The sequence below is a fragment of the Erithacus rubecula genome (genome assembly GCF_903797595.1).
Source record: "Erithacus rubecula genome assembly, chromosome: 20".
NCBI classification, from domain to species: domain Eukaryota; kingdom Metazoa; phylum Chordata; class Aves; order Passeriformes; family Muscicapidae; genus Erithacus; species Erithacus rubecula.
This window is the reverse complement of record NC_136672.1, coordinates 10,995,226-11,010,248: the sequence shown is the minus strand read 5'-3', so window position 1 is coordinate 11,010,248 and position 15,023 is coordinate 10,995,226. Positions and strand designations below refer to the sequence as shown.

The following is a 15,023-nucleotide window of genomic DNA, read 5'->3' as shown; positions in this document are numbered from 1 at the left end:
GGGAAAGATGTTCTGGAATGACAGCCCAGGTTAATTAGGCAGAAGGTTGGAAAAGGCTGCTCCAGAAAGCAGGAACTTTCCAAAAACAGTGTTTTACCCAACACCAGGGACCTGAGCCTGGAGCCCCCAGAGCTCCCAGCTCCATTCCCAGCTGCTCCTCTCCAGCTGGTGAGGTCTGTGCTGCTCCAGAGTGGAGAAACTCCAGGGCACTTTTGGCCAGCAGAAGCTCAGGGACACTGCAGGTGGTGCTGAGAAATTGTCACCACAGCTCCAAGTGTTACTCACTGCCCTTTGGAGATACTTGTGATTGATTACAGTTCTTTAAACTCCTTCTGTTTCCCATTAGCAGCAAACTGAGCAGGTTCCTGTGGCCAGGCTCTGCTTTGGGTGTGTGAAGTTCCCCAGGAGAGGTTTTTTGGTGGGTTTTGTTCGTTAGATATGCCAAGAAAGGGGTTTTTTTTTTTGGATGCTGTGATCTGTTCAGGAATTTTCTGTTTCTCATCTCCATGGGAACGTGGCTGAGGGGTTGAGCAGGGCAGGTTCTGCTCAGGCTACACCTGCACGAGCAGGAGAGATTCTCTGAGCTGTGTCTCAGGGTGTTTGACAGGAAAGGGGTTTGTAAAACTGCTCAGGGGAAGGGTTTAAACACCTCAGCTGGAAGCACATGGCAGGAGCCATGGGAGCTCCTGGATAGTGAAGAATTTGCTCCCACTTCAGTGCAGTGATTGTGAGGTGCTCACTGCACTCTCAGGAATCCATTCTCTGATGGGGGTTGTGCTCCTTGTGTGTTCCCAGTCCATTGGCACTGTTGTAGGTGTGGTTTTATCCATACAATCCTGTAAATAATAAGTGCTGCTGTGGCTCATTGGTGTTTACTGATGTTAAACACAACAAATGCAAAACCAAACCCTCTGATACATTCTAAGAATTTGATCCAAGCTGTGATGATGTCCCAAAGCTGTTAACCAAAAATAAACCCTTTATCTTCTTTAATCTGGGAATATTAGCACCTTCCACTCTCCCAAGCTCTGTCCAAGCTGGCCTGGGACACTCCCAGGGGCAGCAGATGTCACCTTGCAGAGCTCCCCTGCTCCTTCCAGGCCCCATCAGGAGGGTTGAAGTGTCCAGCTCACCCCAGGGACCTGCCAGGCTGAGTCTGCCTGGGGCTGCTTAGGAGGGAATTTCCCTGCATGGTTCTCTAATGCACTGTTGTAAGGGTTTTCTATTTCAGCAGGTTGCCCAGGGATCCCACTGCAGGTTCTTTATGGCCTCTGCTTCTGCTGGATGATGCAGGAATCAGGAAAGCAGCCTGGGGACCATGAGCTGTCCAGAGCTGTCCCAGTCCTGGGCTCCAGTGGGTGCCACAGGAAAACTGGAGTGCTCCTCAGGATCTCAGAAATGAGCCCTGCATGTCTTGTCTTTAATGAGTAATTGTTCTCCCCTGCAGCTGGGGAAGCCCTTTGGGCATGGCTGATGTGCTGTGCTAGGAGAGGTGTGGGATTGCTGAGCCCTTGGTGTCCCCAGAGCTCTGCAGCCAGGGCAGATGTCAGATTTGGCACTGGGGGGAAATTCCCCCTCTGGAATTTACTCTGCTGGGAGTGCAGCCTGCAGAGGAGCTCATTCCAAGCTGGAGCTGCTGTTTCCATCCCAGAGCTGCCCTGTGCTCAGGCAGGGCTGGAGGAGGCAGGCAGTGCTCCCCTTCCCACACACTCCTGTTTGGCAGCTTTGGGGATTTTCCAGGCACTGCTGACAGCACTCCAGGGCTGCTGTTCCTGGAGTAGTGGGATTTGGAAGGCTGAGGAAATGGAGTCAGCAGTTTTTTTAATTAAATGACAGAGGTGTCTGGCCCTCCTGCTCCTCCCCTGCCTGCCAGGGAAGCCCAGGCAGGGCTGATGATTATTCCAGCAGCACAGCCCTCCTGCTCAGCTGCTGCTCCCCAGAGCTGTGCTGGCTGCTGGGAGCCCTTTCCCCACACTGTGCTGGAGCATTGTCACCCTGGCAGCTGACTGGAAATCACCCACAGTCACAGGGTGACCAATGCTGGGGCTCTGCTGAGCTTTCCTACCCAACCCCAGGTTCAAAGCAGCAGCAGAGCCCTCCTCCTGCATCCTCTCCCATTAAACACTCAGTTTTGTTCTGTTTTGCTGCCTCTCCCCAGGTTCTGCATGCAGAAGAGTGTCAGGCTGGTGCCAGGAGTCACTCTGGATTTAATAGAGAAGTAAGTCAAATTTGATTGATTGGTGTGTCCTGAGAGGGGTTAGGAGAGCAGAAGGGTGAATTCTTACCAGGAAAGTGTTGTAGAGTCCCAGTGAGGGGTGCATGGTGTGGGGAACTGGAGCTGCCAAGGGCACCTTATCAGAAATGGGGTGAAATCACATCAGCTCCAATTTCCTCTGCCATTTTTGCCTGTTTTCAATCAGCTGAGGCTGAAAAAGCCTCTCAGTGCTGCCAGCCCTTCCACACAGGTCTGTTGGGCTGGCCAGCTTCATCAGCACTGTTAAGGTTTTGTATTGTGCTAATTTTATAGGGGAAAATTGGTTATCTCCTCTCAACTTGGGGGAGAGAGTGATAATTTAATGAAGCTGTATTTCAGAGATACTCATTGGACCAAAATAAAAATAGAGTTTTCAGCTGACAGGGCAGAGATAACCCCTGTCTGACAGAGTGGTGTTCAGGGAAAGGATTCACCTCTGGGTGTTGCTTCCTCTGAAAGCTCTGGGGAAATTGTGCTGGGCTCTGGGTTTCCTGTGGCCTGGAGTTGATGGGAAGCAGGAATGAAACTTTCCTGGGGCTGTGCCTGAGATGTGCACAGGTTTGGGCATGAGGAGGAGACTGAGGCCACCTCAGGCCACTGCATAAACAATGGCTGTGGGATGTTAATTAATGAACAATTGCTACAAGAGTGTGTCTAATCAAAGACTGCTGAGGTCACTGGAGGAGTGAGCCAGGCAGCTCTGACTCAGCTCACAGAGCACTTGGGTGTTAAATCCTCTTTCAGTGAAGGTTTCCTGGCAGAAATGGGTTTTTGTTCAGGCTCCTGTGAGTTCCAGGCTTCTCCAGGGGAAGGGTCCCTGTGCAGATCCAATATTTAAACTCATCATCTTCATCTGCTCCTCATATCAGTTCTAGAAAACACAGATTTTTATTACAGTCTCGAGACAGAACTAGAATAATTCCTGGATTGCCTGTGTATATTGTAATTTATAATTCAGTTGTCTGTAAAATTGGGGAAGGAGTTTATATTGCAATTAAGCTGCAGGCTTTGAGGCTAAATGAAGCTGCACCCTCTCTGAAGGGCTCCAATTTCCAATTATCCAGGCTCAGCCCATGTCCTGAACGTGTGCTGGGTCCTGATGTGCATCTACAGCTCACATCTTCTGAGATGAAGCCAAAACAATCCCTCAGCTTAGAAATAAAGATCTTTGCTGGAGCCAGACAGCAGAAGATAAAGGAATTTTGGTGGAGTGTTGGGAATTTGGGAACTTCTGGCTGCCACCTCATGAGATCTTTTGTTGGCAGTGTTTCTGTCCACGTTCCTCCTGCCTTGGGGGGACTTTTCTGTTTGATCCCAAGACTTCAGATCATCTGTGCTGGAGGTGTGGCTGCTGAGTGACATGAAATGGGCTTTGTGCTGCTTTTCAAAAAGTTTGGGGAAAAAACTAAGGAATGGTTTATGGGAATAACCCCATGGTAATGGGGATCCTAAACTGGGTGCCCAGGATTGGGGATGTGCAAAGGTGCTTTAATCTCTGCTGCTGCACTGGGCTCCCACTCCCCAAATCCCACTCTCAGGAATGGTGTATGGCATTCCTGGGATTTTCCATTGTGCAGGAGGAGGGAATCCTAAACAAATATTCCCTGAGAAGGGGAGAATAAAAAACTCCTTGGGAGCTGTTCCTGCTTCTGGTGGGGCTGCTCAGAAGAGAGTGTGTGTCAGCCTGACGAATGGCTGTGTCTGAACCCCAGCTCAGGGTCCTGTCCCTGGAGAGGAGCCTGCTCCCTCTGTCCCTCCTGAGAGTGACAAGGTGACCAAGGGCCCCTCTGGGTGTCACAGCATGGGGAAGGTCCTGGTCCAGAGCAGAGCCTGCTCCAGGCTGTTCTGCACCAGCACCACATCCATAAAGTCACCAGAAATAACAGATGTGAGACTAAAATTAATGTTTGTTTCCACTTGAAGCATTATCAAATGTCATGGGCTGGAAATTGCTCATGTTTTAACGTCTGTTTATTATTTATAGTGGAAGATGGTAATTCATGGTTTGCCTTTGCACCTGGCTTTGGCAGCTTCCAGCCCCTTGATTTCCCTGCAGGAGCTCCCAGGAGGTGTCAGGGGTGATTTCTGTGTCTCAGGGGGTGCTGCTGGCCCTGGTGTGCCCTGCAGGAGTTCCCTGTGCTCCCCCAGCTCCTTTGTCACCTGTGCCACAGGCTCAGCAGTGCAGCCCAGCCTGTTGTGAGTGCAGCTCCCAGGGATGGTTTTCATGGCAACACTGTGCTCAGTCCTCAGCTCCAGCTCAGCCTCCCCTCTGTGTTCCCACTTTGCCAGGGCTCAGCTTTGCCCAGCTGGGCAGCCCTGGCCTTTGTGCTGGGACATCTGAGGTTTCACACAGAACATTTGGGAGAAATCTCCAAGATCAGAATCCAAACTGTGCCTGATCCCACCTGGGCACTCAGTGCCACCTGCAGGGATGGGCACCCTGTCCTTGGGGAGATTCCTGCTCTGGGAGTTGCCATCACAGTGTCAGCCTGGCTGGGGAAGCTGTGCTGTGCTGTGCTGGGTGTTCTGCAATGCAAATATTGCTGGGGAATCCTCCCAGAGCCTCTGTGGCCTCGTGTTCCCTGTGCTGGCTCCAGGGGATCCATTAGCAAACACTGCTTCAGAGATGTGTGCTTTGCCTCTGATAGCAGACAGACAGGAATTTTTCATAAGATGTTAATTTCTAGCTGGTTTAGAGCTGTGTTTATACACAGGAATGGTGCTGCTGCATGTGTCAGTTGCCACAGAAAGGTTTCCTGCCTTGCTCCTGGTGCTTCTGATACATAAAAACCTGTCACAGAGAGGAAATTGGGTTAAATTAGGATTAAATCCACAGGATTACTTTGTTGCTGCACGTTTCTGAAACTTCCTCATCCTGTTGCTGATACTTTCTCATGAGGAGAAAGGCACATAGCAGGGGTCTTATTAAGGGTTTATTTCCCCACTTGTAGGATTCCTGGGAGGCTGAATGACAGGAGAACTCCCCTGGGAGAGCTGAACTGGATCTTCACAGCCATCACAGACACCATTGCCTGGAATGTCCTGCCCAGAGGTGAGGGGAGGGAGGGGTGAGGAGTCAGATCCATGAGACACTGAAATGGGCAGAAAATTAAACCCTGAAACTGGAAGGACAGGTCAGGATGGAGCTGAAAGCTAGTTTGTTTTTTATTTGTTCTTTTTAGAGCATTGCAGAGAGCTGATCATTAGAACCCAGAAAGGGTTTTTCTGTGCTAACACAATTGTCGTGGCTTGAATAATTCTCTTTCTTACTGGATTTGTACAGAGCAATCTGTTTTCTTGCAGCCTTGGTTAGTAGCATGAATAAAGGCTTTTTTTCCCCTCTTTGCTGGTAAGGCAGTTTTGTTTCCCATGAGTAACTTCATCCCTCATTTCTCTACCCCTGTTGTGCTCTGAATTGCTACTTCTGGAGCACAAGCAGCCAAATTTGTAAACAGATCTCCAACCCTGCTCTTCTAATGCTCACATGGCATCAATTCTTGTCTGCCCTGTAGAAAAGAGCACATTTGCTATCTTTTAGGATTCATTTTGGCTTCCCATTAGCACATCAAACTTCAGTTAACAGATGGATAGTTCTTGATTAAACAGTACACAGAGGTCCAGTTCTCCCCCAGTAATTTTCCAAAATCTTAGTCAGGATGAGCTGAGACACCAAAAGAGGGAATTGATCCAGAAAAGGCAGAAAAGGTAGAAAATGTTGAATTAATGTGGAATGGAGTGGCCTTGGTGCTCTGAGGGAGCTCTGAAGGCAGAATTCCCTTCCCTGGTTGTCATCCCTCCCCTCTGGGCTGCTGGGGATTCCCTGTTACAAACCAAAGCATTGCCCTGGTTTTGTGCCTTGAGCCCCCTGGCTGAGCTGCTGAGGGGTGTGTGGTGACCCCTCTTGCACTCTCTTGGCAGATCTCTTCCAGAAGCTCTTCAGGCAGGACCTGCTGGTGGCCAGTTTGTTCCGGAACTTCCTTCTGGCAGAGAGGATCATGAGGTCCTACAACTGCACCCCCGTCAGCAGCCCCCGGCTGCCCCCCACGTACATGCATGCCATGTGGTGAGTGGGGGAGTGCCCTGGAACCCCTGCATCCTGGAACCCCTGCATCCTGCTCCCTGTAATCCCTGCATCCTGCACCCTGGAACCCCTGCACCCTGTAATCTCTGCATCCTGCACCCTGCATCCTGCTCCCTGTGTCCGTGGGATCCCTGAATCCTGCACCCTGGAACCCCTGCATCCTGGAACCCCTGCATCCTGCTTCCTGTAATCTCTGCATCCTGCACCCTGCATCCTGCACCCTGTAATCCCTGCATCCTGCATCCTGCACCCTGTAATCCCTGCATCCTGCACCCTGCATCCTGCACCCTGTAATCCCTGCACCCTGCATCCTGTGTCCCTGTAACCCCTGCATCCTGTGTCCCTGTAACCCCTGCACCCTGTGTCCCTGGAATCCCTGGATCCCTGATTCCCTGGAACCCCTGCACCCTGTAACCCCTGCACCCTGCAATCCCTGGAATCCCTGCATCCCTCAATCCTGATTCCCTGCACCCTGCATCCTGCATCCATCCCTGCCCGTGTCCCAGGCCAGGCTGCACAGGGTTTGCAGCACCCTGGGATAGTGGCAGGGGTCCCCTCCAGCCCAAACCCTTCCATGATCCCACCTGAGTCTGTTTCCCTGCTTCAGTCTGCATCAGGAATGGAGCAGCTCGTGGCAGCCTAAAGCTCATTTCCAAAGCTGCTTCTGCTCTGGGCATTCATAATTATCCTGTCATTCTGTGGTGCAGAGCTTCAGTCCAGCCCTGTCATCCTTCCCTCCAAACACCACAGAAATAAATGGGTCATCTGCTGCCTTTGTTTTCCCAGGGTGAAAATGGTCCCTGGGGATTCTGGGGGGTGGGCAGAGCCCCACAGGGAAAGATCCTGAGCTTGTGTTGCTGAAGTAGAAGAAATTCAGCTGTCGAGTTCCTCTACTTGTACTGCTGCTTTTAAGATGATTAATGGAAATGGAGGTGGCACACTTATCAAAAAGCTCTTACATGTAGTTCTGCCTATCAAACCAATGTCCCACGAACAATTACAGTAAAAGTAATAATAATAACAGTAATAACCACAATTCTGGCTCTTATTTTCTTACTCACTGTGATTAATAGAGCAGCTCCAAATTGGGCCAAGTACAGAGTGGGGCAGTGGCACTGAGGGGACAGAGCAGAGCCTTGCTGAAGGCTGAGGGAGTCTGAAGGCAGCTGGGGGTCCCAACCTGCAGCTTTTTCATAGGTCTCCTGCATGAAAATGTGGAGGAAGGTGAAGGTAGAGGGTGGTGATGAGTGAGTGCAGCACTGAGAACTCTGAGAGCAGCCTGGGGAGAGCTGAGCTTTGGGGTCCCTCCCAAGCCCAACATTCCCTGGTTCATGGTGTGGTTTCTGTGGGGAATGGAGCCAGGCTGGCAGCCCCAGGAGCCTGTGCAGGTGCAGCAAACACTGAGGAGCCATTTGCTGGTACCACAAAGCTGCTTGAATTATTGAAAATCCAGCAGGGGAGTGGGGAGCCTTTGGCTGGAGTTGGGCAGCTGAGCACTCTGAGCTCTGGCAAACAAGGCCCCTGAGTGCTTTGCACCAGCAGCTCTGAGGAAAACTGCTGCAGGCACTTGTGCATGGGATGAGCTGCTGTGTCAGTGTCACCTGGGGCTAGGGCAGAAGGGCAGAGCAGGAAAAGCCACCCTGTGCTGGCTCTGAGCTGCTGCTGCCTGTGGCAGAGCTCCAGCAGCTCCAGCCATCAGCTGCAGTTTGCAAGTGCAGGAGGGGAGGACACGGTGTTGCAGCAGTTTCAAAATTAAACCAGTAAATTTCTGCTGTTATTTATTGCTTGCTTTTTTGCCAGCATATTAAAAATCTATATTTTCTGCTCCTTATAGGGACATCATTCATTCTTATTGCCAGCCTATTAAAAGCCTGTGTTTCTGGTTCCCTATGGGAATGTGACTTGACTTGGAGCTGGTGTTGCCATCCGTGGGTTGAGCCACAGGAATGAAACTGGGAACTCCTGGATCCCATTTTGTATCTCTCAGATTCACATGGCAGCACAGTGGGGTCCCATTTTCTGTGCTCATATTGTGGTTCTGGAGCACAGTGCTGCTGGAAATTCCTTTGGGATGGTTTGGCTTTGTGAAGCCCCTCCAGCACCATTGCTGCTGCTTTTTAGGATTAACCAGAAGAAATTCCCTAAGAACAGGCACACAAGGAGCTCATTTCCATGTCAATCCTAAACACTGGTGAGGTGGAGAGCAGGGGAGCAGGGAAGTGACACACTTTGTTCAGTGCCCTCCAAAAAACGTGCAGTGTGCAGCAAATCCAGCCAAGGGGAAAATTCCACTTTTGTCCGAGGTGCCTTATTGGGAGCTTTAGTGAGGACAGATTTAGAAACTAATTTAGGGCTCGTTTAAATATTTTCTAAAAATAATTACTTGTCTCTCACCTTTCACTCAGGAATTTCTAATGGATCCCTGATGTGAAAGCTGCAGCCCCACTTTCCAGTTTGGGTGGTGAGGTGAGGGCAGGGGCACTTGGCCACAGTTGGGAAGGGTCAAACTCCAGCCAGGGGCTGGGGGGCTCCTGAGTTTTCTGATGGGTGTTTTATCAGACTTTTCCCAGGTTTTTGGTCCCCAGCAGTGTTTTGGGGAGCAGGTCTGTCTGCTGTGACAAGATGTGCCCGTGGTGGGAGCAGCACTGCAAACATTCCCTGTTCACCCCCTGGATGATCCCCCTGCCCCTCCTGGGGCACAATCTCTGCTCAGTTTGCTTTGCTCAGCCCATCTGTGCCTGGGGGAGCTCCCAGGTCACTCTGGGCTGGCTCCTGAGCTTGGGAGTGTGACACAGCTGTGACACCAGTGCTGGGGCTGCTGGAGCTGCTCTGCCTTTCTAAAGAGTTAACCTTTCCAGGTTGGTGTTCTGGCCAATTCATCTGGGAGATCACTGTATCCTTTATAGCTGCAGCTGCAGGAACAGTGACAATTTCCATTTTTTGAGGGATGTTTGGCCCAGGAGCTGTCAGTCTCCTCCCTTGACCAAGAAGAGCAGTGTGCTCTGGAGTCAGGAGAGCTGATCTCTGCCTGTGCACCCTGGGCAGAATCTGACACTTCACCTCTGCTTTTCCTCCTTTTATTGGCTTCTGTTTTATTGCTCAGCCCCCTCCCCTGGGGCAGGGGCTGCCTGTGTTTGTGTGCTGCCTCTCACTGCAGGGTCCTGGCTGCTGCAGGCAGTGCTCTAATGCAGGATTAATATGAACATTAATATTAATATGCATTGATTGGCTGTGCTGAGAGGGGCTCTGTCTATTGTGCACGAGCACAGAGCTCTGTCAGCACCTTGATCTCTGTGATGGATTAGGGTCTGTGCATTACTGCTGGTGCCAGCTGCTTTTATTCACAGCCTTTGAAAAGGCCTAATAATGTGTTTGGAAATATTTCCTAACACAGGTCATATATTAAACCCCAAGTGCCTTAATTATGCTTTGGAAGAGCTACAACCCATCCCTAATAGAAACACTGTGGTGTGTTTGCAGGCCATGAAATTGGGGTTGAAAGGAGTCATAATGTACTGCAAATGCAGGGAGCTGGAGATTGGGGCTGCAAACAAAACCATAACACAGCAAGGCAATTCCAGGTGGAGCAGGAGAGGGGGAGCAGGATGGATCAGCCATCCCTCAGGGAAATGAGAATCCTGCAGCTGCACCCAAACACTCCCTGCCTGTGCACCAAGAAAGTGATTGTTGAAGAGGTGTTTGGAGCTGTGTGACCTTTGAAGGATTGGATTAGTTCAGATTACACTGCAACCAGATATTTTTTTGTGTCCATGTGTTAGTCTTAGCATCTCCAAGTCCCATTATTGGACTATGGGGTTTTGATGTGGGACAGAAAGAGCAGAGCCTGTGCCCCAAGTTGTGGCTGGGGCAGGGGGATGTGCTGGGAGAAGAAAAGGATTTCAGATTTGTGCCAAATATTCACAGCAATAACCAGTTTTTAAAAATAGCTGTGTCTGAGCTGCTTCCCAGCTGTGCCCTAAAGCAGCTTAGGGAGGTGATGGGGTCACTGGCACCCAGGTGAGCTGGGATCTGGCAATGGGGTCACACAGGGCAGGGCTGGCACTGCCCTGGCACAGCAAATCTGGAGTGTCCCTTGTCCCACAGCCTCCAGGAGCTCAGAGATGTTTCATGGCTCCAGAATTGGGCTTGAGGAGGAGCAGCTGATCCCACCACTCCCAGGGGAAAGGAGAGCACTGCAAGACATCAAGAATACAGTATTGGAAAAAAAAAAAAAAAAAAAAAAAAAAAAAAAAAAAAAAAAAAAAAAGGACAGAATTAAATGCATTAGACATTGAGTCAGCCCCAAAAATTTGAGTGTAAGGAAAATCAGCAAATCAGCCTGCAGGAGCTACCAGCTAATGGGAACTGTGGGTGCAGGCAGACACAGGCCCAAACTGGGCTCACTTTCTGCTCTCTGAGGGTTTCTGGGGCTTTCCTTTGCCTGGCAGTTCTGGGGTTGGACTCTGCCTTCTGTTCTTTGCTTGAAGCCCAAACTTTGCAGCACCTCTGGGAACAGAGCAGCTGATGAGTTCACATTCAAGTATTAAACATTAAACAGTCCTAGTGTAGTGAAAGGGTGCTGGGCTGAGGAGAGGTTCCTTCCACAGACCATTCCTGATAAGAAAAATCACTTTTTTAAACTGAGTCAATCTTCCTGCTTAGGAGAGCTTTTGATTTTGTGCAATTAATTCAAGTTACTATTAAAAAAAAATCCTGTTGAACACCTTCTTTCATAGGATAAGTCAGCTGAAGGCCTGGGGTGTTTCACAGGCTGTCAGCAGTGCATACATCACTGTGCCACCCTGTCAGGGTGGGGTTGTTGGACAGACAGGAGGGAGGGAAGAAGGATGTTGGTCCCTTGGTGTCCCAAATGCAGTGCAGACAGATCTTGCAGAGCCCTTTGCACACAGCAGTCTCTGCCAGGGGTGCTGATCCCTGCCTTGGCTTCCATCAGTTCCTGCTGGGATGCAGCTCCTCTCTGCTGCTCCCAAATTTATCTCTTGTTTGTGTGAGGCACTTCAGGCATGCCCACCTTCCCCATTCCCTCTGGCTGTTAAAACTCTCACTCACTGCTCCTCCCCAGCACTGGCACTGGCACCAGCTCTGGGACAAGGTTTTCCTTCTCCTCCCCTCCCCACCCTCCAGGTTTAATCATTTCCTATTCATCTGTGGCTTGGTTTGAATGTTGTAATTATTGTAACCTGTGTTTAGTGCCATTGTCTGTTCAGCCAGCACAGGGAGTGTGTAACCTGTGTGTAACCTGTGTGTAATCTGTGTGTAACCTGAGGCTCTGAGCAGCTGTTCCAGTGTTGGAAGAAGTTTTACTTTACCTGGTGTTGGCTGGGAGGATCTGTGTTTTCCACAGAGCAGAAGCAGCATTTTGGGTGGTTTGGAAGGGCTGGGGAATCATTTCAGGGCTGCTTTGGAATGGTTGGAGAAACACTTGAGGAGTTTGGCTTGAGCAGAGTCTCCTCCACAGCTGACATTGAGCAGCCCCTGGTTGTGCAGAGCAGGAAGGGGAAGGTTTCACAGGGGGGGGGGTTTGTTTTGGGAGCTTGAGGAGGTTGGCAGGGGTGGGTAGTGTTGGCTCTGTGGCTCCAGTGGTTTCCAGCAGCCTGTTTTTAGGAGCATCAAAAAGAGATTTCATTTTAATCTACTCAAATCTCTTTTTAAATTTTTTGTTTGTTCTTTCTGATAACACTTAAACCCTTTGAGGTCTGACCCCAAAGGCTGCTTTGGGCATTTCTGTAGCAGCATTAGTGCTGCTTACCTAAAGTGACTGTGAGGAGCTCAGCATCTCCATCAGCTGCTGCAGTGGGTGACCCACAGAAGCCTTTTTGGGCAGCCCCAACCAGAGCACTTGTCTCTGATTCTCCTGCACAGCAGCACACACCTCAGGCCCTGTGTGCTGACATTCTCCAGTGCTGCAGAAAATGCCTGCAGGTGTTTTCCCCATTTCTCCCAGGAAACAGGGAATGTTCTGAGGCAGTCAGGCAGCACTGTGCACATTCTTGGATGAACAGAATTCCAGTTTCCCTTGCTGTTCCTTACAGATAACTTGTAATGCTTCTCTTCCCTCTCTCCCCCTCCTCCAGGCAAGCCTGGGACCTTGCTGTTGACATTTGCCTTTCCCAGCTTCCCACCATTATTGAGGAGGGAACTGCCTTCAGGGTAAGTGTTGCCTGTGCTGGGCCCAGTTCCATCCCCTCTGGCTCCCATCTCACTGCTCTGGGGCACTGGGGGTTTGTGCTGGGCTGGCAATGCTGGCACAGGGTGCCCAGAGGAGCTGTGGCTGCCCCTGCATCCCTGGGCCAGTGGAGGTGCCTGGATGGGCTTTGAGGTCCCTTCCAACCCAAACCATTCTTCACCAGGTGTTGTGAGCCAAAGGTGCCAACATGCAGCACAGCTTTGGAAATTAAAGGTCTAAATGTGAAAATTATCTCTTTTTTGAGTTCTTTTCCATATAAAATAGAGTTTGAGGGTATGTCCAGAGAGTTCTCTTAAGCTCAGTGTTGTTAGCAGGAGTCACTGGGGATTTTTCTGTTTTATTTAATCTCAGAGAGCAGAAAAGTAACATTTTTAATATTATATTTAGCTTAAATTCCTTTATTCAGAATGGTTTTTTTTTAATATTCCTTTGATATTTCATGAAGTGAAACCTTTAAGTAATGATTACTGTACAAGCTTGTTCCACCCTGATGTCTCTCTAATTTTCAGTAACATTCCTGCAGTTTATTTCCATTACCAAACTTGCAAAGGTTTTCTGGCTGGAATTGCAGGTTGTGTCCAGCCCTGAGTGCAGGAGGGGAACTGGGGGCTCCTGCCAGCCTGGGGGTGCTCAGGGTGCCCTGAGACCTTCATCCCACCCCTTCTCTTCCTCACTCTGTGCTCTGCTTTAGAATGTAAAAAATATTGTTTTTCTTCTCCTGGTTTATGTTCATTTTTACTCTCAGTCTCTAACAATGTCATTGGAGGCTTTTGTATTGGTGATAACTCTCAGCTGGGCATTCTCTGTGGAGTGAGCTGAAATTGAGGAGATTTCTGAGTGTTGTGGGGTGGGAGGAGGCAGAGCCTGGCTGGGGTCAGGCAGGAGGCCAGTGAGGAAGGGTGGCCATTCTCAGCTCATTCTCAGGGATGATTCAGGCAGGCTGGGAATGGGGCACAAGGTGCTTTTCAAGCCTGACAAATGTGATTTATTGTGTGTTCTGATGTAGTGGAGGCAGATTGAGCCATCAGAGTGCAGCAGGGAGATCCCAGCCTGCTGGAGGTGCTGGCCAGGGAGCAGGGGAGGAACAGAGCCTGTGGCCACTGTGGCCACTGTGGCCACTGCCAGCCTGTCCTCTGTGCCTGGCAGGGCTGGCAGCCCAGTGAGGCTCAGGGTCAGTGGTCAGTGCATCCTCACCCCAGCTTGCACCATTTCCTCAGACATGAGGGATTTATCTTCACTGCTCGTGGGCTGTGGCTGCTGCTGTGGGAGTGGAGCAGCCTCTGCAGAGCAGATGGATGCACTGGGGAGAGACAGCCCCACTTCCCTGAGCCCTTCTGGGCTCCCCTCTCCTGGTTCTGCACTCTTCCCTTTCCCCTCTCATTTAAAGGGACGTGTCCCTGCTCGGTCCTGGGGAGGTTTCTGTGCACGTAGAAATCCCCAGGCAGAGGTGTGTCAGTGACAAAGCACAGCTCAGGAGCAGTGAAGAGCACAGGTGTCCCTCCCAGGTGTGTAACCCCTGCCTGCCTCCCCCTTGCTCCCCCAGCACAGCCCCTTCTTCGCAGAGCAGCTCACGGCCTTCCAGGTGTGGCTGACCATGGGCGTGGAGAACAGGAACCCCCCGGAGCAGCTGCCCATAGTGCTGCAGGTGGGATGGGATGGGGTGGGGTGGGGAGGGGGATGGAGCAGCTGCCCATAGTGCTGCAGGTGGGATAACAGGATGGGGTGGGGTGGGGAGGGGGATGGAGCAGCTGCCCATAGTGCTGCAGGTGGGATAACAGGATGGGGTGGGGATGGGAGGGGGATGGAGCAGCTGCCCATAGTGCTGCAGGTGGGATAACAGGATGGGGTGGGGTGGGGGTGGGATGGGGATGGGATGGGGATGGGGGTGGGCTGGGCCGTGCCACGGGTGTCCCTGTCTCTCCCTGCCCCTGTCCATATCTCTCCTACCTCCTCAGCCTGGAGCTGCCAACCCTCTGGCCTCTGGGAACTGAAATACCAGGGTCCTCTCTCTCTGGTTGTGTGTTCACCACACCCACACAATGAACCCAAAGTGCTTTCCCTGCCCCATCCCGTGGCTCTGGCTGAGCCAAGCCCCTGCCCTGGTCCATGTGTGGCTCTGCTGCCTCTCCCAGAGCAGCAAATCTTCACTGTCCCTCCTCTGGCATCTCCTCTGTGCCCCTGCTCTGCCAGGCAGAGAGTTTTATCTTCCCCCTTCTCAGAAAGTGGAAGTTCCTGCAGTGTAAATAATTTGGAAATGTCTTTATGCACCTGGTACAGCCTGGGAGGTGTTCCCTTCCATCTGGGGCAGCAGTCTTGCAGCAGAACACACAGACAGGAGGGATCTGTGGCACTGCTCAGACAGACAGGGCTGGTGATTGCAGGAGAGGAAATCAGGGGAGCAGAGCATGGCATTTCTGTGGCAGGGCCAGGGCTGCAGCTGCCCCCTGTCCCTGGATTTGTGCTGACACAACCCCCAGCCC

At 51.1% G+C, this 15,023-nt stretch overlaps 1 protein-coding gene across 1 annotated transcript in view; it reads left to right on the top strand.

Moving 5' to 3' along the window:
- RPTOR (regulatory associated protein of MTOR complex 1) overlaps positions 1-15,023 on the top strand; it is a gene marked incomplete at its 5' end in the record, with an annotated part of 102,646 nt that overhangs the window by 35,574 nt on the left and 52,049 nt on the right. Inside the window, 5 exon segments of the mRNA XM_079323682.1 lie at positions 2,159-2,218; positions 5,206-5,306; positions 6,173-6,317; positions 12,431-12,506; positions 14,087-14,188. Coding sequence (XP_079179808.1) covers positions 2,159-2,218; positions 5,206-5,306; positions 6,173-6,317; positions 12,431-12,506; positions 14,087-14,188 — 484 coding nt within the window.